The following is a 24717-nucleotide window of genomic DNA, read 5'->3' as shown; positions in this document are numbered from 1 at the left end:
TCCATATACAAGTGATGTCAAAGAGTATCTGTCTGTCTTTGTCTGACATTTCATTTAGCATAATGTGCTTTAAATCCATCCATGGTGCTTGTTGCAAATGGAAAAATTTCATTCTTTTTATGGCTGAGTAATGAAAAATGAAAGTGAAAGTTGCTCAGCCGTGTCCAACTCTTTGCGACCCCATAGACTATACAGTCCATGGAATTCTCCAGGCCAGAATACTTGAGTGGGTAGCCTTTCCCTTCTCCAGGGGATATTCCCAACACAGGGATCGAACCCAGGTTTCCCACATTGCATGAGGATTCTTTATCATCTGAGTCACCAGGGAAGCCCAAGAATACTGGAGTGGGTAGCCTATCCCTTCTCCAGTGGACCTTCCTGACCCAGGAATTTTGACCCTAGAATCGGACTGGGGTCTCCTGAATTCTTGCATTGCAGGTGGATTCTTTACCAGCTGAGCTACTGAGGAAGTCCATGGCTGAGTAATTTTATATATATATATATATATATATATATATATATATATATATATATATATATTTCTCTGTTGATAGACACAACTTGCTTCCCTATATCAGCAATCATAAATAATGCTGTTATGAACACTGGAGTGCATGTATCTTTTTGAATGGGTGATTTTGTGTGTGTGTGTGTGTGTGTGTGTGTGTTGGATGTATACTCAGAAGTGATATTACTGTGTCATGTGTTCAGTCACTAAGTCGTGTTTGACTCTTCACAACCCCATGGACTGTAGCACACCAGGCTCCTATATCCTCCACTATCTCTTGGAGTTTCTCAGAATTTATGTGCATTGAGTCCATGATGCTATCTAACCATCTCATCCTCTGCTACCCCCTTCTCCTTTTGCCTTCAATCTTTTCCAGCCTCAGGGTCTTTTCCAATGAGTTGGCTCTTTACATCAGGTAGCCAATGTATTGAGGCTTCAACTTCAGCAAATAACCCTTCCAATGAATATTCAGGACTGATTTGCTTTAGGATTGACTGGTTTGATCTCATTGCAGCCCAAGGGACTCTCAAGAGTCTTCTCTGGCACCATGATTTGAAAGTATCAGTTCTCCAGCACTCAGACTTTGTGGTTCAGCTCTCACATCCATACATGAATACTGGAAAAACCATAGCTTTGACTACATGGACGTTTGTTGGCAAAGTGATGTCTCTGCTCTTTAATATACTGTCTAGGTTTGCAATAGCTTTCCTTCCAAAGAGCAAATGTCTTTTGATTGCATGGCTGGAGTCACCATCCACAGTGATTTTGGAGCCCAAGAAAATAAAATTTGTCCATGCTTCCACTTTTTCCTCTTCCATTTGCCATGAAGTGATGGGACCAGATGCCATAATTTTAATTTTTAATGTGGACTTTCAAGCCAATTTTTTCAATCTCCACTTTCACCCATATCAAAAGGCTCTTTAGTTCCTCTTCACTTTCTGCCATTAGAGTGGTATCATCTGTATATCTGAGGTTGTTGGTATTTCTTCCAGCAATTTTGATTCCAGCTTGTGATTCATCCAGCCCAGCATTTTGCATGATGTATTCTGCATATAGGGCTTCCTAGGTGGCACACTGGTAAAGAATCCATCTGCCAAAGCAGGAGATGCAAGAGACGTGGATACAATCCCTGTGTCAGAAAGATTCCTTGGAGTAGACAATGGCAGCCCATTCTAGTATTCTTACCTGGGAAATCTCATGGAGAGAGGAACTTGGTGGGCTACAGTCCAGGGAGTCATAAAAAGTAGGACATGATTGAGTGACCGAGCACACACACACACACTCTGCTTATAAGTTAAATAAGCAGGGTGACAATACACAGCCTTGTACTTTTTCCCAATTTTGAACCACTCAGTTTTTCCATGTCCAATTCTAACTGTTGTTTCTTGACCCTTATATAGGTTTCTCAGGAAATAGGTAAGGTGTGGTTCATCATGACCTACACAGACAAAGGGTCATGTGTTAGTTCTCTTTTTAGTTTCTGTAGGAATCTCCATACTATTTTCCATAGCAGCAGCACCACTTAACAATTAACAGTGTACGAGAGTTCCCTGTCCCCACATCCTCACCAAAAATTTTGTGGTCTTTTCGATGACAACCAGTCTGACAGTGTGAGGTAGTATCTCATTTTGTTTGGTTTTATTTCCATTTCTCTTATAATTCACGATGTTGAGCCTCTTTTCATGTGCTTTTTGTCCATATGTATGGCATCTTTGAAAAATATCTATTTAGATCTTTTTCCCGGTTTTTTATTGGGTTGCTATTGTTATTTTTTTTGAAGTTTACTTGTATGAACTGTTTATATATTTTGGACATTAATCCATTATTGGTCATGTCATTAATAAATATTTTCTCCTATTCAGTAAATTTTCTTTTCATTTTATCAATGGATTCCTTTCCTGGGCAAAAGATTTTAAGTTTAATTAAGTCCCCTTTGTTTATTTCTCATTTCATTTCCTTAGCTTTAGATAGATAGATCCAAAAAAATTACTACGTTTTATGTCAAAGAGTGTGCTGCATATGTTTCCCTCTAAGAGTTTAATGGTTTCTGATATAATGTTTATGTCTTTAATGCATTTGAGTTTATTTTTGTATATAGTGTGAGAAATGTTCTAATTTCATTCTTTTACAGGTAGCTGTCCAGTTTTCACAATACCACTTATTGAAGAGTCTGTCTTTTCTCCATTGTATAATCTGCTTCCTTTGTTGTAGATCAATTAACTATAAGTGTATGGGTTTATTTTGGGCTATCTGCTCTGTTCTGTTCTGTTGATTCATGTGTCTATTTTTGTGCCAGTACCATAATGTTTTGATTACTATAGCTTTGTATTTTTAGTCTGAAGTCAGAGAGTGTGATTCTTCCAGCTCTGTTTCTCTTTCTCAAAATTGGTTCAGCTATTTGGGCCTTTTCATTTCCATAGATATTTTAGTATTTTTTGTTCTAGTTCTGTGAAAATTGCCTGTTTTGATAGGGATTGCATTGAACCTGTAGATTGCCTTTAGTAGTATGATCATTTTAACAATATTAATTCTTCCCAATCAATGAACAGTATACTTTTTCATGTTTGTCCTTGACATTGTTTGACTTTCTAAATACACTAGTATACATGGGTACATTTGAATGACCTAATTCCCCAAAGAAACTCATTCTTCAGGTATTCCTCTCAAGCTTTAGGCAATGTATTCTATATCTTAATTATAATTTTTGCCCCAGGTGGGTTAATTCACCTTGAAAAGTTTTGAAGCAGTGCTCACTGCTTTTCTATCCTGAGTGAGTTCTGAGTTTAAAACTATTAAAAAATATATACTATAGTATTTTCTTGTGTTTTATTTCATTTTTCAGAAATGCTGGTATCATACAACTATGTTATTTTCATTATGTAGCCACTTTCCTTTTCAAACTATCTGCATTGCAGAATTTATAAAGGTTACTTGAGACTTGGGAATGACTCTTGCTTTATTCTACTAGCTTTTTCATTTATACTGTGAATTTAGGGGCAGCCCTGTGTTCATCCTCTAATGGTATAATGGGAAACCTTTTCCTCTTTTGACTTTACTCACGTCCCTAGAAGTTTTTATTCTCTTTTGTCTTAATTTTGGGAAATTGCACATGGGGCATAATATGAGTTTCCTTTGACTTCCATAACAAATTACCACAAAATGAATGGCTTAAAATAGTAGATATTTAATTTCTCACAACCCTGAGGTCAGAAGTTTGAAATAAACGTGTTAGTAGGTTTGCATTCCCTCTGGAGTCTCTTGGGGAGAAACCATTCTTTGCCTCTTTCAGCTTCAATTGTTTCCAGACATTCTTTGGCAAGAGGTCACATCACTCCAATCTCTATCTCAGAGGTCATGGTGGCTTCTCTTCTTTCTATAATATCACTCTAATAAGGACTATTGTCATTACATTTAGGACCCACATGGATAATTCAGGGTGATTTCCTCATGTTAAGATTCTGACATTTGCAAAAACCCCTTTTCTAAATAAGCTAGTATTAATAAATTCTAAGAATTAGGATGTGGACATATCTTTTCAGAGGCTACCATTCAATCCATTACAGGGAATTTTGAAGGGGAGATGATAAAAATGCCTTCTCAGTGGATGACTGTCAGGGTGTTATATCTGCAAAGTCAGTAAACTTTTTATATTCCCCAGATTAATAGTCCTTTGGGCAGCTCATGTTAATGTTGTTATGCTGGATGTCAATCATCCTGAGTTTTCTTATTCTCTGGGGAATAAGGGATTAAAAGGGGCAAAATGTTTTCATATGATAGGCATTTTCTCTATTTTAAAGGAAAAGCTGATTTTAAATTGTCAATGATATATCTATCTCCCTTTATTCTCTGATCACCAGGTTCATAAAAGTCTCCCATCATCCATTTCATGAACTTTAAGGTTTCTATATCTGCGGGCTCACCCTCAACCATCTTTGATCCTCTCTTATAATGGACTGTGAAACTGAATACACAAATAGACAAAGGCCAGTTCTTATATGAAAACAGAAGTCAAACCCATAACCTGCAACAACTAACTCAGGAAGCCAAACCACAACCTTTGCAGTAAACTGAGCAGGAAGTCAAACAACCTCCTGTAGCAATAAGTTCAAAACAGCCAGAACACAATCAACAACTGCCAGCTTCCTTAATTTTTGGTTCTGCTTACAAATTAGGACTAAGTGACAGAAACAAAACATGCTTCCCTAACAGATTAAACCTAATATGCCCTGCTTCTAGTTAGTCTGCTTTCAGTTTCCCCTTGCCAACAGTTTCCAATCAGAGCATATCTGAAGCCTTCATTTTTTTCCATTATAAAGATTTCCTACTCCTTTGCTTGCCTTTGAGCTTTTGAAAAATGTAAGTGATGGTGACTACTTATTATAGCAATATCTGATTAAATAAGCCTTTATTGTTTTCACTTGGTTGGTCTTTGTTTTTTCCCTTAAAAGGCATGGGAAAGTTTGGGATGTTCTTTCATTCACTGTAATGGAGGAGTAAGGGTTTACCAGGCTGCCCTCAGCCCCATTATCCTAGACCCTTGCCTAAGAATTTCAATTTCTCAGTTGTGATGCAATGAGAGGCTCTGGCTTGACTTTAGAAACAAGAGGTACCACTCTTTTCTGTTTTGTGGTTCCCCTAAACCTAGGTGGGATTTTTAAGGACTCTATTTCCCACCTCTCTCGGAATTTTGACCATAAGGAGGGCCAATATGTGAGACTTCTTTTATAGGGACACACACTACGGACACACTTTTTGCTGCTTTCTTTCCTTTTAGATCCTCTTCTTCTCCATTAAAATAGGGCCTTTTACCTCACCTATGTAATGGGTCAAAAATCTAGATTTATCACTTATTAACTCTGTAGCTTTTTGAAAGTTTCTACTGGCAATTCATTTTCCTCATTCATAAAATAGGTATGATTATAGCACCTATCTCACAGGGTTGTAAACACTCTATGTAGGTAAACTCATATACAGCACTGTCGAACAGACACTATGTCTGGAACATAGTGAACACTGAAGAAGTACTTACAATTATGACTTTCAAAGAAGACAGTAGTTCTAAACTGTTATTAGTGCTGTGATAAAAATAGGTATTATATGGGCTTGCAAATGTGTAAAAAAAAGGCAAGATAATGCAAAACTGGTACATCTAGGAAACTATAAATAGGTAAGGAAGGTTAATGGGGAAGATAGTTGGATGTAACTAAAAAGCGTGAAAAGAATGATATACAGAAATTTGTTTCACAGAATGAATATGGAGTTTAAATTTTTAACCTATAGATAAAAACTTCTCAAAAATTAGTACATAATCTAAAGCTGCTCATGTAAAATTCAAATATCTTTGCTCAGTTTTAGAGGTCTAGGGAAAGGTCCAGGAATCCACATGTTTATTAAGTTGTGCAGATGATTCTGAGGGCTGTGGTTTTCTTATACCACACTGTGAGAAACTTTTTGCCGCAGCTACATATATTTGATTAAATTTATGTTTTGAAAGATCTAATTCTATTGTTCACAACTCGAGGTGCACATTAAAATCATTAAAAATGTGATCCAGACAGTTTTTAAAATTTCTCAGGTGATTCCAATGTTCAGTCAAGGTTGAAAAGTCTTGACTTAGCACCACTGCAAAGGGCAGATATTAGAATAGTAAAACTGGAAGCAAGCAGTTAAAATATTTGCAAGAATGATGAGGACAGGAAAAAGGGCAATAGCTGGAGAGCTGGAGGAGTAGCTGAGATATTAAAACTAGTACATCTAGAGTTTGGTAATTTATGGCATACAGAAGTGAGGGATTGGGTGATATTAACAGTGAGTCTCAGGATTTAGAGTTAGGGTTTGAGTGAAGGGAGGTGCCATTCAACAAGATGGAAACCACAGGAGGAGAAACAGATTTGGAAGAAGACTACCATTTTATAGCAGAGGTGGAGGGATGACCTAACATTTTTTTATTCTTTGGTACTGGTTCCCAGACTTTAGTATACCAAAAAGAAAAAAATAAAAGTCACCTGGGGGGTTTGTTAAAAATACAAATTCTTATTTCCTCCCTATTTCCATCTGGGAGGATTTGGAATGGAGCCCAGTGATCTTTTTTTACTTTCATTCTTTTGAACAGCCCCAGTACAGTATATAGGCTTTTGTTAAATGTATTGATAAACGTTTACTAAAAGTAAATTAAAAATTGCACTAAAAGTCTATTTCATGACTATGAATTGACAGCTACTAATGATTTAAAAGAAGAGTCTGGTGTTGATATTAAACAATATTCTTCTTTTTATACAGTTCCACATTAATAAAATGCTTACAGTGTAATAGAGAGATTTTAATGCATAATGGAAATAGAAAGTCTCATATGAAAAAAAAAAAAGAAAGCCTCATATGTTAGTGATTACAACTTAGTCTAGGTAGTGATTAACTTTAATGAAAGTTTAACTCTATTATAAATAAAAGCAACTGATGTATATGGGAGTATATGTAGATCCACCTTGCTAAGTATATTTTGTTATTGCTGACCATTAATTCTATCTTCAGAAATTTCAGAATCTCTCTGCTCTCCTTTGCCTTGTGAAGTATTTCAAAATCCTAAAAAAAAAATGAATAAATAAAATAAAATAAAGTTATAATATCAATACTGATAATTTCCAGTATGAAGTTGTTAAACTCAAGTATCTAGGTAAGTTTGCTAATTATCTTACCTGGGCCTCTACAAACTGCTGCCAGCTAAGTTAGAGAAAAAAAATTTCCTCAGAGGATCAGTCATTTTATACTGTAATGTATGATGAAAAATACCAGATAAGTATCCCAAAACATGGTTCATGATAAAATTTCCTTTTGTGATGTTTTCATAATAAAATACAGATTTCCTTATCTTCAGGGACATAATTAAGTCATTCCAAAAATGGATATACCTGTACTTCTTACCCCATGAATATTTTATTTCCTCATATAAATGGCCTTAAAATATGAAGTCAAAATAAAACAAACATGGGCATTTATTCTTACTCCACAATATTCTCAGTCTTTGAATATCTGAGGTGGTAGAGCCTTAAGGGTGGAAATCTTCATCCTCATTTCTTGAAGTACTTTCAAACTGACAGAAATATTTATTAATACATACTTTATTTTGTAAGTATCTAAAATTCTGGTCACTTCTTCCTGTCTCTGCTTCACCTAGATAGACAAAGATATAGAAAGGAAGAGTTCAACTGATCTCAATGTTTTGTGTTTTATTTTCCCTGTCCATTATGCTATAGAAGAGGAACAGCTTTTAATGGTATAATATTTTTGAGGCACTCCAACATAAAAACAGACTTAAAGAATACAATATGTAACCATTTGACTTAAATTCACAGAGAAAAAGAAGTTAAGCAAAGTGAAGAGGCAGAGAACTACTCTCAATTGAAAGCAAGGCAAAACACTGAAAAAATAAATAATGAAACCAAAATAAAGAATTTACCAGATAGAGCATTCAAAATATTGATAATAGAAGTGTTAAATCAATTACAAAAAAAATTGATCCAAACACTGAATATTTAAACAAGGAACTAAAAACTAAAATATACCCAATCAAAAATAAGTATTTCAATACCTGATATAAAAATTACCCTACAATGAATGAATACTAGATAAAGAGATACAGAAAAATGAAAAAGTAATCTGGAAGATAGAATGATGGAAATCACGCACTCAGAGCAGCAGAAAGAAAAACTAATGTTTTAAAAATGAAAGCAATCAAAGAGACTTCTGATATAACATTAAGCACTTTAATATTCACAGTATAGGGGTACCAGAGGTAGAAGAGAGAGAGAGGGGTGTCAAAAACTTATATGGAGTAATATGGATGAAAACTTCCCAAATCTGAAGAAAGGAACAGATATTCAGGTACAGGAAGCACAAAAGTCCCCAAATAAGATGAAGCCAAAGAATCCCATACCAAGATATGTCACAGTTAAAATGACAAAGATAAAAAAGATAATTCTAAAAGAAGCAAGAGAAACACAATCAGTTACAAGGGAATCCCATAAAACTATCAGCTAATTAATTTTATAGCAGAAACTTTGCAGACTAGAAGGAGTGGCATGATATTTAATATATTCAAAGTGTTGGAAGGGAAAAACCTGCAACCTCGGATATTCTACCCAGAAAGATTATCATTTAGAATAGAAAAAGAGGGCTTCCCTGGTGGCTCAGTGGTAAAGAATCTGCCTGCCAATTCAGGAGACACAGGTTCAATCTCTGATCGGGGAAGATCCCACATGCCTCGGAGCAACTAAGCCCATGTGTCACAACTATTGGGCCTATGCTCTGGAGCCTGGGAGTCACAACTACTGAAGTCTTCACACCCTGGAGCCCATGCTCCACAACAGGAGAAGCCACTCCAGTGAGAAACTTGAGCACTGAAACTGGAGAATAGGCCATGCTCTCTGAAACTAGAGAAAGCCAGAGCAGCAATGAAGACCTAGCATAGCCAAAAATAGATAAATAAATAAAATTATTAAAAGAAAAATAGAAAAAGAACTTCCCAGACAATCAAAGACTAAAATAATTAATCAATACTAAACCTATCCTTAAAGAAATGTTGAAGGGTCTCTCTCAATGAAAAGAATTAAGAATTCACAGGAAAGGGAAAAATCCCACTAGGAAAGAAAAATATAGTAAAAAATGAAAAACACCTAAACTAGCCAATATATAGATTAAAATTCAAAGAAATTGTAAAAGCAACTATAACTACAATGAACTATTAAGGGATAAAAATGATGATGTAAAATAAGACATCAAAAAGAAAAAATATGAAAGAAGGGAATAAACAATATAGATCCTTTAGAATGCATTTGTCATGAGAGGCTATTGTTAGCAACTATATGCCAATAAAAATGGACAGCCTGGAAGAAATGGATAAATTCTTAGAAAGGTACAAACCTCCAAGATTCAACCAGGAAGAAATAAAAAATATGAACAGACTAATCACAAGTACTGAAATCAAAACTGTGATAAAAAGTCTTCCAACAGATGGCTTCACAGGCAAATTCTGCCAAACATTTAGAGAAGAGCTAACACCTATCCTGTTTCACCCTGATACCAAAACCAGACAAAGATATCACACAAAAAAGAAAATTACAAGCCAATATCACTGATGAACATAGATGTAAAAATTCTCAACAAAGTCTAGCAAACAGAATCAACAACACATTAAAAGGATCAAACACCATGATCAAGTGGGGTTTATTCCAGGGATGTAAGGATTCTTCCATATATGCAAATCAATCAATGTGATACATCATATTAACTAATTTTTCAACACAGTTGAACACCCATATGCAATAAAAACTCTCAGAAAATCAGCATAGAAGGAGTCTAACTTCTATAGTAAAGGTACATAATAAAGGTACAACAAACTCACAGCAAACATTACTGTCAATGGTGAAAAATTGAAACCATTTCCTCTAAGATCAGGAACAAGACAAGGGTGCCAACTGTCACCACTATTATTCAATATAGTTTTGGAAGCCCTAGCCACAGCAGTCAGAGAAGGAAAAGAAATAAAAATAATCCATACTGTAAAAGAAGAAGTGAAACTCTCACTGTTTGCAGATGACATGATAATATACATAGAAAACCCTAAAGATAATATCAGAAAATTACTAGGGCTAATCATTGAATTTAGTAAAATCACAAATACAAAATTAATAGACAAATCCCTTGCATTTCTATACACTAACAACAAAAAATCAGAAAAAGAAATTAAGGCAATAATGCCATTTATTATCACAACAAAAAGTATGATGCCTAGGAATAAACCTACCCAAAGAGACAAAAGACCTGTATGCAGAAAACTAAAAGACACTGATGAAAGAAATCAAAGATGACACAAACAGCTGGAGAGATACACCATGTTTTTGGATGGAAAAATAAATATTGTGAAAATGACTGTACTATCCAAAGCAATCTACAGACCCAATGCAATCCCTATCAAATATTTTCCAAAGAACTAGAAGAAAAAAATTTGCAATTTGTATGGAGACACAAAGCCCCAAATAGCAGTTTTGAGAAAGAAGAATGGAGTTGGAAGAATCAACCTTCCTGACTTACGACTATACTACAAAGCTGCAATCATCAAGAAAGTAAGGTAATGGCACAATACTAGAAATATAGATCAATTGAACAAGATAGAAACTGCAGAGATAAATCCACACACCTATTGACATGTTATCTTTGACAAAGGAGTCACAAATATACAATGGAGAAAAGACAGCCTCTTCAATAAGTTATGCTGGGAAAATGGTACAGCTCTGTGTAAAATAATGAAATTAGAATACTCCCTCAGTTCAGTTCAGTCGCTCAGTCATGCCCGACTCTTTGGAACCCCATGAATAGCAGCACGCCAGGCGTCCCTGCCCATCACCAACTCCCGGAGTTCACCCAGACTCACATCCATCGAGTCAGTGATGCCATCCAGCCATCTCATCCTCTGTCGTCCCCTTCTCCTCCTACCCCCAATCCCTCCCAGCATCAGAGTCGTTTCCAATGAGTCAACTCTTCGCATGAGGTGGCCAAAGTACTGGAGTTTCAGCTTTAGCATCATTTCTTCCAAAGAAATCCCAGGGCTGATCTCCTTCAGAATGGACTGGTTGGATCTCCTTGCAGTCCAAGGGACTCGCCAGTGTCTTCTCCAACACCACAGTTCAAAAACATAAATTCTTTGGTGCTCAGCCTTCTTTACAGTCCAACTCTCACATCCATATATGACCACAGGAAAAACCATAGCCTTGACTAGACGGACCTTTATTGGCAAAGTAATGTCTCTGCTTTTCAATATGCTATCTAGGTTGGACATAACTTTCCTTCCAAGAAGTAAGCGTCTTTTAATATCATGGCTGCAGTCACCATCTGCAGTGATTTTGGAGCCCCCCAAAATACAGCCTGACACTGTTTCCACTGTTTCCCCATCTATTTCCCATGAAGTGATGGGACCAGATGCCATGATCTTCGTTTTCTGAATGTTGAGCTTTAAGCCAACTTTTTCACTCTCCACTTTCACTTTCATCAAGAGGCTTTTTAGTTCCTCTTCACTTTGTCATCTGTTACTATACCGTATTTCCCCCATTGTCTTTTCCCCTGAAATACAGATTACCTCTAAAGTAAAACTGCAATAGTTGGTTATCTTTTAAAACTGTTTTATAACTACAACTTTTTGTTAATAGCTGTAACATAAATTTTAAACTTTGAAGTTTCTACATTTTCATATGATAGTCTTGGAATAAAACCTGTGATGAATAGAATTAGAAAACTTATGTGAAAGCGTTTTGACATGCACAAACTCCAGCTTATTCAAATAGGATTTTTTTGTTTGGTGACTTGAAAATGTTATCTAGTCATGCCTAGAAAACGATGCTTATTTCCAACCACTGAGAATTTTCTGACATTTAAAATGCAGCATTTTCACTTTCTCAGGCTCATTTGTTTTCAAAATTGCAAAAGCATGATGCATGTGACTAAGTCAAATTTCTATAGTGGTTTTTCAAAACCTTTTCAGAGGAAACCATTAAGAGAACAGTTGCTTATACCAATGCTAGTCTGAGTGTGGTTCATAAGGCTAGCAGTATCTGCTTACCTCATCTGAAAACTACAGTCAGAATTTCTGGGAGTGGGTCTCAGGAATATTTTAATACATCTTCCAGATTTTTATGTTACAGTTTGAGCTACACAGATCAACACTTGGGTGAGACTTCTACTGTATCCACTGTAGTCCCTACTGATTGAAAATCACTCCCTCTTACTCAGTACCATATCCAATAACATGATTCACAATGTTAAAAAAAAAAAAAACAAAAAAACCACACACACACATAATCAAATGGCCCATAATTTTCTTTTTTAAACTACTTTTTGTTATTGTTTCTTAGTTAAGTGTTAGTCGCTCAGTCGTGGCTGACTCTTTGCAATCCCATGAACAGTAGCCTGCCAGGCTCCACTTTCCATGGAATTCTCCAGGAAAGAATACTGGAGTGGGTTGCCATTCTCTTCTCCAGGGGATCTTCCTGACTCAAGGACTGAACCCCAGTCTCCTGAATTGCAGGAGAAGATTCTTTACCAACTGAATGACCAGGGAAACCCATTGTTTCTTAGTATCCAGGTGAAATAAATCCCTACTCTACATGCTGCTGCTGCTGCTGCTAAGTCGCTTCAGTCGTGTCCGACTCTGTGCGACCCCATAGACGGCAGCCCACCAGGCTTTCCCGTCCCTGGCAAGAACACTGAGTGGGTTGCAATTTCCTTCTCCAATGCATGAAAGTAGAAAGTGAAAATGAAGTTGCTCAGTCATGTCCGACTTTTAGCGACCCCATGGACTGCAGCCTACCAGGCTCCTCCATCCATGGATTTTCCAGGCAAGAGTACTGGAGTGGGGTGCCATTGCCTTCTCCGAATCTACCTGATGAAGTTTTATGAAAGCAATGCACTCTTTCTAGGCTGAGACCAAATCTCTTTCCTAGCGTGTATCATAGTATCTGACACAGAGCAGGAGTTTGATGAATGTTTGTCAACCATATGTAACCAATCTCACCTCTTTTTTAAAAAAGTAGCCACTTAAAATTATGTATGTGGCTCAAAATATATTGCTGTTGGAGAGCACCGTTCTATAGTACTTCCTACATCTTGGTTAAAAAGAATTCATCTAAACTTCAATTAAGCTAAGAAACGTCTGATTTATGTAAATACACGTTCTACTTTGAAACTAATCAGTTTGTCTTTTTGGGGTTGCCCAGGCTTACTCTTGGCACCCCGCTCCAGTACTCTTGCCTGGAAAATCCCATGGACAAAGGAGCCTCGTGGGCTGCACTCCATGGGGTCGCTAAGAGTCAGACACGACTGAGCAACTTCACTTTCACTTTTCACTTTCATGCATTGGAGAAGGAAATGACAACCCAGTCCAGTGTTCTTGCCTGGAGAATCTCAGGGACGGGGGAGCCTGGTGGGCTGCCATCTATGGGGTCGCACAGAGTCGGACACGACTGAAGTGACTTAGCAGCAGGCTTCTCTAAAGATTCTGGCCATTCACTCAATGGCATTTCCCCCCTCTCGTTCTAAACAAAGTTCTTTATTTCTTCCATTTGAAACATCAATAACATTATTGGAAACCCTTAAGATGAGCTCAGAACACAGAAACCTCCCAGATCAATCAGTTCTTAGAACACAACCTGGGTGAAGGTGTTAACCACATTCCCTGTTCTCATCTGCACCTGGCACCCTGAAAACCTAGTGAGGAGGAGCTGAACAATGAAAAGCAGGGAGGAGATAATAATGTCTTAGCACAATCCTGAAGTTCCCAACTGGAATGTCTTCAGTATTTTCTGCCTGCTGGGGGTTTTTTTCTTTCCACTCATCTCCCTAGAGCCTGACATGCTGGTATAATAGATTTTACTGGAGATTATTGTTTCTACTCTGAAGCTGTTTTGTAGAAGTAACACAGCCAGCCTGATGATTCCAGCTCAGCAACGCTAGATGCTGTGTCCAAAGGCCCAGCCCTTCTCAGGGACGTTGCTAAGGGCCAGGGACCCTGTGCTCAGATTGGCTGGGAAATAAGTGCCCTCATGGAGCAAGAGCTCACCCATTCTGGGAACTCTGGGCATCTGGTGACTAACAGGTTATAGTCATCACCGGCCTGGTGGGAGGGGCTAAACTGTCTGGGAGAACAAACTCTAGTTAAGGGTTCTTTCCTCTCCTTATCTCTGCAGCCCAGGGAAAGAGTGGCAGGAAGAACTGAAGGACTCTGCATTCCTGCTGTCTCTTCTCCCACTTCCTTGCTTGGGAATGGTGGTGAGTGTTAGCTTTCATATTTGACAAAAGTGGCCACAAATGAAGTGTCAAGACACCTGAGGGAGAAAATGGGCAAAACACAAAGTGATGTGTGAACAAAACAGACATATTAGAACTCATGCTGCTTAGGTTTGTAGGAACAAAGCAAATGGTGCCAGTGCTTACCTGTATGGGACTGGACCACCACAACAACCTATTTTTTATCTTTTCTCTTAGGCCAGGGAGGTACCTTCTTTCCCTCTCCAGTCCCTCCCCCTACTAGAGGATATGCTTTGCATGGCACACCTTCCTTCCTGGAGTTGAGTGTTTTTGGTTTGTAGTCTCTGACACTCCTAGGACTTCCTTTCTCCCTGCAAAAAGATGACCCCACACTTTAATGTCTGTTTTCCCTTCAATAACTTCATAGCTCACTATCCCAGCTTTTATTCTTGAGTTTTGATCTTTTCCAGTAGTTGAAGATCAGAATAACATTTACAAGATTTGGGGGGTTTTCCAAAAATGGGTAATGAAAATTGAGAGAGAAGTGGCAAAGAACCTCAGCACCAGCTGTGTTAGGCAAATCTGGATTCCGCTTCATAACTATGGATCTTATTACGTATAAAATAAATTATTTCACCTCAATTTCTCTATTGTTAAAGTGAGAAAGGTCATGTCTACCTAACAGCATCATCTGTGAAGAGTAAATGAGTATGTAAAAGTGGTCTGACAAGACAATAATTATTATCAAAGATAATAAATGCCAGATTCTTTGCATGCTGCTTGGAAACAGCCACATTAATATGAAAAATAATAATAATAAATATCTACGTTCAAGAAGCTAAGAGAGTGGTGACTGATGAGATGAGGTAAAAGCAGTGTAGAAAAGTCTAAAATAGGGTAGGTGGGTCAAGACACTTCAGGGATTTGAAAAAATGAGTGCTAAACTGACCTTAAGGATATATATTTGCCAGGAAATTACAAGAATGAAGGAATTTTAAGTAAGATGAAAGTCATGAAGCAACATGGTAATTGCAACTTCAAAGTGCACCTGGAAGAAAGAAGGCTAAAAAAGTTTCATGTTAGATTTTTATTTTTTAGCCTATTTTATTTTTAGCCTATTCCAGGCTATTTTCTGTTTTGTTAAAGTGTATAAAATCATAATGTACAGATTTGCTGAGATTAAATAAGTGCAGATGTTGCTTAAAAGCATCTTTCACATGTTAGACACTCAATAAATTATATCTATTCCTATTATTAAACCATTAGAATCCATTGAAGGATTAAGCAGGTTTGTGTGAAAGGTGGATAAGTCTAACATGTCAACTGGATTTGAAAGGGGGCAAGTTTGGAAACAGCTGCATAATCCAAGAATGAATTGACAGTAGTGAAAGGCAGAGATATTTAGAACAGAAGACTGCTAAAATGTGGATCAGCCAGATATAGAAATGAGTAAGGAAAAGGAATTATACAGTGGAAGTGACAAATAGATTCAAGGGATTAGATCTCTTAGACAGAGCGCCAGAAGAACTATGGACAGAAGTTTGTGACATTGTACAGGAGGCAGAAATCAAGATCATCCCCAAGAAAAAGAAATGCAAAAAAGATTTTCTTTCTTTTTTTTTTTTTTTTGTCTGAGGAGGCCTTACAAATAGCTGATAAAAGAAGAGAAGTGAAAGGCAAAGGAAAAAGGAAAGATATACCCATTTGAATGCAGGACTCCAAAGAATAGTAAGGAGAGATAAAAAAAAACCTTCCTCCATGCTCAATGAAAAGAAATAGAGGAAAACAATAGAATAGAAAATACTAGAGATCACTTGAAGAAAATTGGAGATGCCAAGGGAACATTTCATGGAAAGATGGGCACAATAAAGGACAGAAATGGTATGGACCTAACAGAAGCAGAAGATATTAAGAAGAGGTAGCAAGAATACACACAACTATACAAAAAAGATATTTATGACCCATATAACCACAATGGTGTGATCACTCACCTAGAGCCAGACATCCCATAATGTGAAGTCAAGTGGGCCTTAGGAAGCATCACTACGAACAAAGGTAGTGATGGAATTCCAGTTGAGCTCTTTCAAATCCTAAAAGCACTGTTAAAGTGCTGCACTCACTATGCCAGCAAATTTGGAAAACAACAGTGGCCACAGGACTGGAAAAGGTCAGTTTTCATTCCAATCCCAAAGAAAGGCAATGCCAAAGAATGCTCATATTATTGCACAATTGCACTCATCTCACATGCTAGCAAAGTAATGCTCAAAATTCTCTAAGCCAGGCTTCGACAGTATGTGAAGCCTAAACTTCCAGATGTACAACCTGGATTTAGAAAAGGCAGAGGAACAAGAGATCAAATTGCCAACATCCATTGGATCACTGAAAAAGCAAGAGAGTACCAGAAAAACATCTTCTTCTGCTTTATTGACTATGCCAAAGCCTTTGACTGTGTGGACCATCACAAACTGTGGAAAATACTGAAAGAGATGGGAATACCAGAGCACATTACCTGCCTCCTGAGAAACCTTTATGCAGGTCAGGAAACAACAGTTAGAACTGGACATGGAACAATAGACTCGTTCCAAATAGGGAAGCAGTACATCAAGGCTGTATATTGCCACCCTGCTTATTTAACTTATATGCAGAGTACATCATGAGACATGCTGAGCTGGATGAAGCACAAGCTGGAAGCAAGTATTTGGGGAAAATATCAGTAACCTCAAATATGCATATGACACCACCCTTACGGCAGAAAGTTAAGAAGAACTAAATAGACTCTTGATGAAAGTGAAAGAGAAGACTGAAAAAGTTGGCTTAAAGCTCAACATTCAGACAACTAAGATTATGGCATCTGGTCCCATCACTTCACGGCAAATTGAGGGGAAACAATGGAAACAATGAGACACTTTATTTTGGGGGGCTCCACAATCACTGCAGATGGTGACTGCAGCCATGAAATTAAAAGACACTTGCTCCTTGGAAGAAAAATTATGACCAACTTAGCATATTAAAAAGCTGAGACATTACTTTGTCAACAAAGGTCCATCTAGTGAAAGCTGTGGTTTTACCAGTTTTCATGTATGGATGTGAGAGCTGGACTATAAAGAAAGCTGAACTGTGGTGTTGGAGAAGACCTCTGAGAGTCCCTTGTACTGCAAGGAAATCCATCTAATCAATCGTAAAGGAAATGAGTCCTGAATTTTCATTGGAACGGCTGATGCCGAAGCTGAAACTCCAGTACTTTGGCCAACTGATGTGAAGAACTGACTCATTGGAAAACACCCTGATGCTGGGAAAGATTGAAGGCAGGAGGGGAAGGGGATGACAGAGGATAAGTTGGTTGGATAGCATCACCTACTTGATGAACATGAGTCTGAGTAAGCTCCAGGAGTTGGTGATGGACAGGGAGGCCTGGCGTGCTGCAGTCCAGTTCAGTTCAGTCTCTCAGTTGTGTCCGACTCTTTGCGACCCTGTGTACCACAGCATGCTGTCCATCACCAATCCCCGGAATCCACCCAAACCCATGTCCATGGGGTCACAAAACGTCAGACACAACTGAGCCATTGAAATGAACTGAAGGCAAAAGAAATGGAGTATAACCAGTAAAGTTTAGATTAGAAACAATTTCTCCATTTCCTTTTAATATTCTTTTGTGATAGCAGTGGTAGAAAATCTATTTTTTCAACAATTGTTTTCATTATTTTTCTGGTGTGGAATTGTGGAACATTCTCTCATTTGCTATTCCTGCCCTTCCAAGCTATGTTAATGCACTATTTCTTAAAAGAAGATGTCTTTGACCACCTAAAAAAGAGATTGATATGATTCATATAACTATAATTAACCTATTCTGTAGGCTATTTGTGATGCTTATTTTGAAATAATTATTTGTAAAACAAAAGCTATATTGATAACTGTAGCTGAAAGTATCAACTATGTAGAAATATTATTCATGTTTTACAGTCTACTTTGGCAGTTTGCATTGTGTTTAAAATCATTCTAAATAATGGGCTAGACCCTTGTGAGATTGAGAAAATAGACTCAAAGAAAGTAGCATAGATTTTTTTTTTTTGGTACTCTTATGTATTTGGGTTATTTTTAATCAAGCAAATAACACATGAATACATAGGCATTGTATCAATATAATGATTAAAGCCATATGGAAGTATAGGGAGTAAAAGATAAAATTACCAGTTCACCTTCTCCTTGCCAACCCTCTCCCACTGGAAACTACTATTAACAGTTCGGTTTGTATTCTTTTTCACAATTATATATATATATATATATATATATATATATATATATATATAGCAGGAAAATTAAGCACATGGGCTTTGAAGTCAGGCTGCCTGGGTTCTAACTCAGATTCTACCACTTAAAGCTGTGTGATATTGGACATCTTATCTTACTTTTCTGTCCTTCAGTCTCTTCTTAAGTACAGTGACAGTTAACATATCTGCTTAACAGAAGTGTTTTGAGGATTAAATTAGTATTGTGACTAATTTAGAAAAGTGTTTGGCATATACTATGTGTGTGCACTGTATATATGGTTCTGCAACTTGAATCCCATCAATAGACATAAAGGCAATACAGTTTAGTGATTTAAGATTATGGATTCTGAATCCAATTGCATGGTGCAAATCTTAGTTCCAGTATTTACTAGCTTTGTCTTTGTTTCCTCTCTAAAAAAGGGACAATAGTTTCTGTTTTAAATTAAGCCTTGTGTGATTTAGAATGACATTTATTCACACATGATTTAGAAAGGCATTTAGAATGACTGTTATATAGTAATTACTTATTTTTTTATCATTCCATCATTAAAAGTCCTCAGTTTGGTATTTCATATAATAGAGGTATAATAAGTAAATCATTGTCTTTTATTGTTTTAATTATACATTATTGCAAAATATGCTGGTTACCATACTACTTTTTTGCTACTTAAAACATTAAAATATTCTTGTCTATATCTTCACTTTAAAGAAGAGAGCTATTGCTGTTAACATTTCCCACTGTCATTTGCATCTTGTATTCAGTACTTTCAAGATCCTCTTTTAGTATGTGATCATTACCATACCATATATGTGATAAACCCACACTATTTTTCTATTAGTTGGTTCAGTCCTAGGGTATGAATGGAAAGGGGAACCATTTCATTTTGTGTGGTTACAGTTATAATTCTGAGGTATAGCAAGAGCTGAGAAAGAACAAGACAAAAGGGACTATTCCTGTGTTTGGGCTGTTGCAATCTCAGAAGACTGAGTCTTTCTTTAGGTATCCTGACACTCAGAAAAGGTAAGTCTAAATTTTCATGTATTTTAGTTTGTGTTGTTTTATTTTCTACAATAAAAGGTTTTAAATATGAATAAGTAGGTTTCCTGGAGACATTTATAGTAGACACTACAGAGCTATTAAAGGAAAATTGTTTCTTGAATCAAATCTGCTTTTCCCTTTTGAACTCTTGTAGCATTTTTAGGGAAAACTCAGAGTCTTAAAATTGCACTAAATAATCATACAAAAGACTGGCATAAGTGCTCTGGAAAATAAGATTTAGGTCCAAAAGAAAAGAACAAAAGGGAGGAAGGGAAAAAGGGAAAGAAAATAAAAACAAAAAAGAATGGTAGTGAATTTGACGAACCTATTTGTATTTAGATTACTGAAAAAGTAAATGGATATATTTATAGCTTAAATCAGACAGTTTGCAGAAATTCAAACTGTATATAAATATCTATCTCTCAAATACATTCTGAGGTATAGTAATTGTTTTCAACATCACTCAAGTAATATTAATTAAAGCACTGTTAAGACAAATTCCTTAAAACTGTCTTGGTTTTAAGCAGACTGTTTGAAAATAAAGGGTTAGGCACTTTAACTAATAAATTTAAAGTAAATAATTCTTGACAGTTGAGTATGTATTAAAATAAATATACATTTTTAGAAATTTGTACTTTTAAAACATTTGCATGTATACCATATAACATCCTGATAATAACCCAGTGAAAAACTCTAGGGAACATTATTATCACCATTTACCAGGAAAATCAATATCCAGGAATGGTAAATAAATTACCTGATAGTAAATAGGTAATGACAGAATTGGAAGCCAAGTCTCCTTACCCCTGGTCCAATCTCTATCCTTTGAGCAATAGTGTCTCCCTTAATTATTTGTGTTTTCATGTAGCAGTTAAATCTTCATTAAATATTTTAAAATATGTTGCCTTAATGAGTTTTTTTTTTAATTTTCAGGATATATTGCATTCTTCTGATTAGAAACCTTGTCTACTAAAATGCTTGGAGAATCCTTCCTAATTGAACTCCTATACAAAGAACAAGTTACATGTAAGAAAACCTCAAATGATGAAAAGGAAACTTGGAAAAAGCAACTTTTAGATATAGAAGATAATTCACATTCCCCTGATAAAATGGAAAATGAAAATAAGGTCATGAAAGAAAGTTTAACAGAGAAAAGTAATGATACAAGTAAAATAAAATCTGTGGATGAGATAACTGTAGCAAAATGCAAGAGTGCATCCTTTCCAGGGAATGTGTCTGCTGCACTGCCCATTCCAAAGAGAGAGCAACATGATGAAAAACAATTAGATTTATACAGATCTTATTCATGTACAAGTATTTGCCAGAATTATCCTGACCTACAGATTGGAGGAGACCATGTAGGTAACATGTATGATTCTGGCTGCTTTGTGGAACACATACGGGATGATGTTTTTAGTGGTCCTCTTTTGTTTTCAGTAGATATACCATTGGGTCATTCTCCCATCATTGAACCTCTAGACAAACTGCCTACCTCAAAGCTTTTGAATGGGGATGAAATTCGAGAAAGAAGTATGTTGTTTCATAAACAGCCCCTTTCTAATTCTATGCTTAATAGTTATATGGAAAAAAAAGTGGATGAACTCTACAAACTGTTTTTGGAAGAAAATCTCACTCAGTGCTGCTCCATAACCAACCTCATGGCTTCCAACTTGTTAATGAATAATATAAATCAGATTAGCCTCCAAATCTCTCAAGAGCAGAACACAGAGGCATTAAAAATTCGGGAAGTTCTTTTATATTCTTTAACAAGATGTAATCTCTGTAACATTTCCCATGGAAATAGTTCTGAATTCAGCACTCCTAATTTACAAATATCAAACCAGAGAAGTAGAGAACTTGTACCACATCTACAATAAGAATCAACTGCAGTTTGGTTGGACTGATTTATGAGACTGGAGTAACAGTAGTCTTCTCTAGTTTATCGTGTCACATCAGCCCCTTTGTGGTGTGATTACTATAATTTTTGAGAACTTATTTGATCGCTGGTACATCTGAATTCTTGTAGGAGACAATATAAATAACTAACTTTTATGACTATGCTTTTGTTTTGACATCTTTAATGGCTGTTACATTCAAGTTTGTGTATTCCATATGTGTGATCTATCTAATTGCCACCAGCATCCGAAGTTGATTACTTCACTCTCACTCATCATATTTGTTTACCACAAAAGTGATTTTAAAAAAGTGAGATGTAGACAGAATTTTTCTCAGCTACTGAAAAGACAACTGGAAACTGTATCAGATATAAGCATATCTTTCTCCATAAAAGTGTTTAAAGACATATGCTGCTGCTGCTAAGTCAATTCAGTCATGTCACACTCTGTGGGACCACATAGACGGCAGCCAGCAGGCTCCCCCATCCCTGGGATTCTCCAGGCAAGAACACTGGAGTGGGTTGCCATTTCCTTCTCCAATGCATGAAAGTAAAAAGTGAAAGTAATGTTGCTCAGTCTTGTCCGACTCTTAAACACTTTTCTTTTTATTTTCAACATACAGAATTTTTCACACTGACAATCAGAAATTATTCAAATAAAAGTTGGATTTAAATGATACTTGAAAGAAATGTGGAATGAGAGCTTAAGGAAAAATGGAGACTTTGCCATTAATATTTGGAGTTGAACTTCATGCTTTTGAACTTTCTTGGGACAAGCATCAGCTTTTATATATCACTCTGTTAAGCATGGTGTTTTTCAGCTATGGGAGGAAGGAAAGCATATACATAGAGTGAACAAAGTGAATAGAGAACCACCATTTAGAAATAGAGAGGCTCTCTTGGTAACTTTTTACACTTCTTATATTATCCTTAATCAAGATACTGGCTTAGGATAAAAGCAGGATATTAGAGCAATTTTGGAATTTAATTAAACTAATTAGTAAAAGATATCTAAAAGAATGATATAGTTTATTGCAGACATGGAAAAAAGACCCAATAGCTCACACTTCTCTCTCATGTATAGTAAATTGATTAGCATGTACTTTTGCTTGTAAAATGAAATGGTATAATTTATGTTATTGAATTGTTATGGTTGATAAAATTTGTACCATAGCACTCACATATTTCTTTCTAATAATTTATTTGGTCTTTGTTTAAACTCTAAAGAATGTGTTAGTCAGATGCTCTTATGATTTGTTCTTTGTGATCACAGAATCATTAATTTATTTTAATCATTTTCAAATTTCTATGATCTAGTAATAAGTACTCCTGATTTGTTTCCTGTTTTTATTTACATAAAATACAATGTTCTTTAAAATAAGATGTTGTTCATAAAATAAGATGTTTTTCTTTCTCCAACATTTTCTCCAATAACCCTCTCAATCCATTTCCATCATTCTGACATTTGATTCTGAAGAGGCAATGGATAAGAGTTGTTTAACAACTGGCTTAGTGTTTTGTATATACAGAAACTCAAGCAAGGGCTCTGTATCAACCTAGAGGGATGGGATGAGGAGGGAGATTGGAGGGAGCTTCAGGAGGGGATATATGTATCAGTTCAGTTCAGTCGCTCACTCGTGTCCAACTCTTTGCGACCCCATGAACTGCAGCACGCCAGGCCTCCCTGTCCATCACCAACTCCTGGAGTTCACTCAAACTCATGTCCATGTATACCTATGGCCAATTCATGTTGAGGTTTGACAGAAAACAGTAAAATTCTGTAAAGCAATTATCCTTCAATAAAAAATAAATTAATTAAAAAAAGAAATAAAAACAGTTGTGTGTACATTGTTTTATATATTACTAAATGTGTACATTTTAATATGAGTTACCAAATGATAAAATATTAATGTAAACTTTGTCTTTTCCAAAGTGAATTAAATGTTGTTGGGCAATATTATTGGTGTGAAATTTTCTTAAATATTGTAATATATATTAATACTTTATTTATGAAGCAGGTATATTCATAAATATTAACACTGCATATATATATTAAAGAAACAATATCTATCAAGCATCAAATTTAGAAGTATATTATACTCTCAGATTTAAATCTTTTCCTCTTGTTTATGACACACAAATTCTTAATTTCTAAATATACTCACTTTTAAATGGCCTAAGAATTCAATGTGATATATAAACAAGGAAAGATTATAAATTTAGTGTTCTTTTCTTTTCTTTTTACTCTTATTTGCTTTTATTAGATTATGAATAGTAAAAAGAATTCAACAGAATAGAAACAATCAAATTAGCTCACAGACAAGAAGCCAAATAATAATAATAATCTAAAAAGAAACCACCAAATAGAAAATATTAGGCACAATGACTGAAAGAAAAGATATCATCCTTTATACTAGAATATGGGCATGGTGTTTTAGGAGGGAAATTTGAACATAATAAAATCAATGTATACCTCTCTAACATGCCATTTCTTTTTTCTGGTAACTTTTATTTTTTGACATTTTTAACTTTACTTTGTATTGGGGTATAGCTGATTAACAAACAGTGTTGTGATATTTCCAGGTGAACAGTGAAGGGACTCAGCTATACATACACATATATCTATTCCTCCCCAAACTCCCTTCCCATCCAGGCTGCCACTTAACACTGGGAGGTGTTTCCTATGCTGTATAGTAGGTCCCTGTTGGTTATCCATTTAAAATAAAGGCATGTAAGACACTTTTTTTTTTTTTTTTTGAAGTTTTATTTATTTATTTATTTTTAAATTTATTTTATTTTTAAACTTTACAATATTGTATTAGTTTTGCCAAATATCGAAATGAATCCGCCACAGGTATACCTGTGTTCCCCATCCTGAACCCTCCTCCCTCCTCCCTCCCCATACCCTCCCTCTAGGTCGTCCCAGTGCACCAGCCCCAAGCATTCAGTATAGTGCATCGAACCTGGACTGGCGACTCATTTCACACATGATAGACATTTCTCCAAAGATACTATTTCTGTACAGAGAAATCTCACTAGCTACTGAACACCTCAAATGCTAGAGAAAATTTAAGCTGTATATATATATATATATATATATATATATATATATATATATATATATATGTTATGGATCTTCCCTGGTGGCTCAGACTGTAAAGTGTCTGCCTACAGTGCCTACCATGTGGGAGACCCGGGTTCAATCCCTGGATCTGGA

General features: G+C 36.1%; 1 protein-coding gene across 3 annotated transcripts in view; it reads left to right on the top strand.

The window, feature by feature from the left end:
* Positions 1-23447, top strand: part of LOC101906009 (TLR adapter interacting with SLC15A4 on the lysosome) — a 32319-nt gene extending 8872 nt beyond the window's left edge. The window contains exons 1-2 of one of the 3 annotated variants that reach the window (XM_059883708.1): positions 12694-14320; positions 20540-23447. In XM_059883708.1, the coding sequence (XP_059739691.1) occupies positions 20581-21483 (903 nt within the window). In that variant the 5' untranslated portion in view covers positions 12694-14320; positions 20540-20580 and the 3' untranslated portion in view covers positions 21484-23447. Of the gene's footprint in view, positions 1-12693; positions 14321-19173; positions 19589-20539 lie in introns of those variants that run through there. The other 2 variants (XM_005227935.5, XM_024988846.2) reach the window with 2 other exon arrangements.
* The last annotated feature ends 1270 nt before the right edge of the window (positions 23448-24717 follow it).

This window comes from Bos taurus, chromosome X (assembly GCF_002263795.3).
Source record: "Bos taurus isolate L1 Dominette 01449 registration number 42190680 breed Hereford chromosome X, ARS-UCD2.0, whole genome shotgun sequence".
Classification (NCBI taxonomy): domain Eukaryota; kingdom Metazoa; phylum Chordata; class Mammalia; order Artiodactyla; family Bovidae; genus Bos; species Bos taurus.
This window is presented reverse-complemented; position numbering and strand designations above follow the sequence as displayed.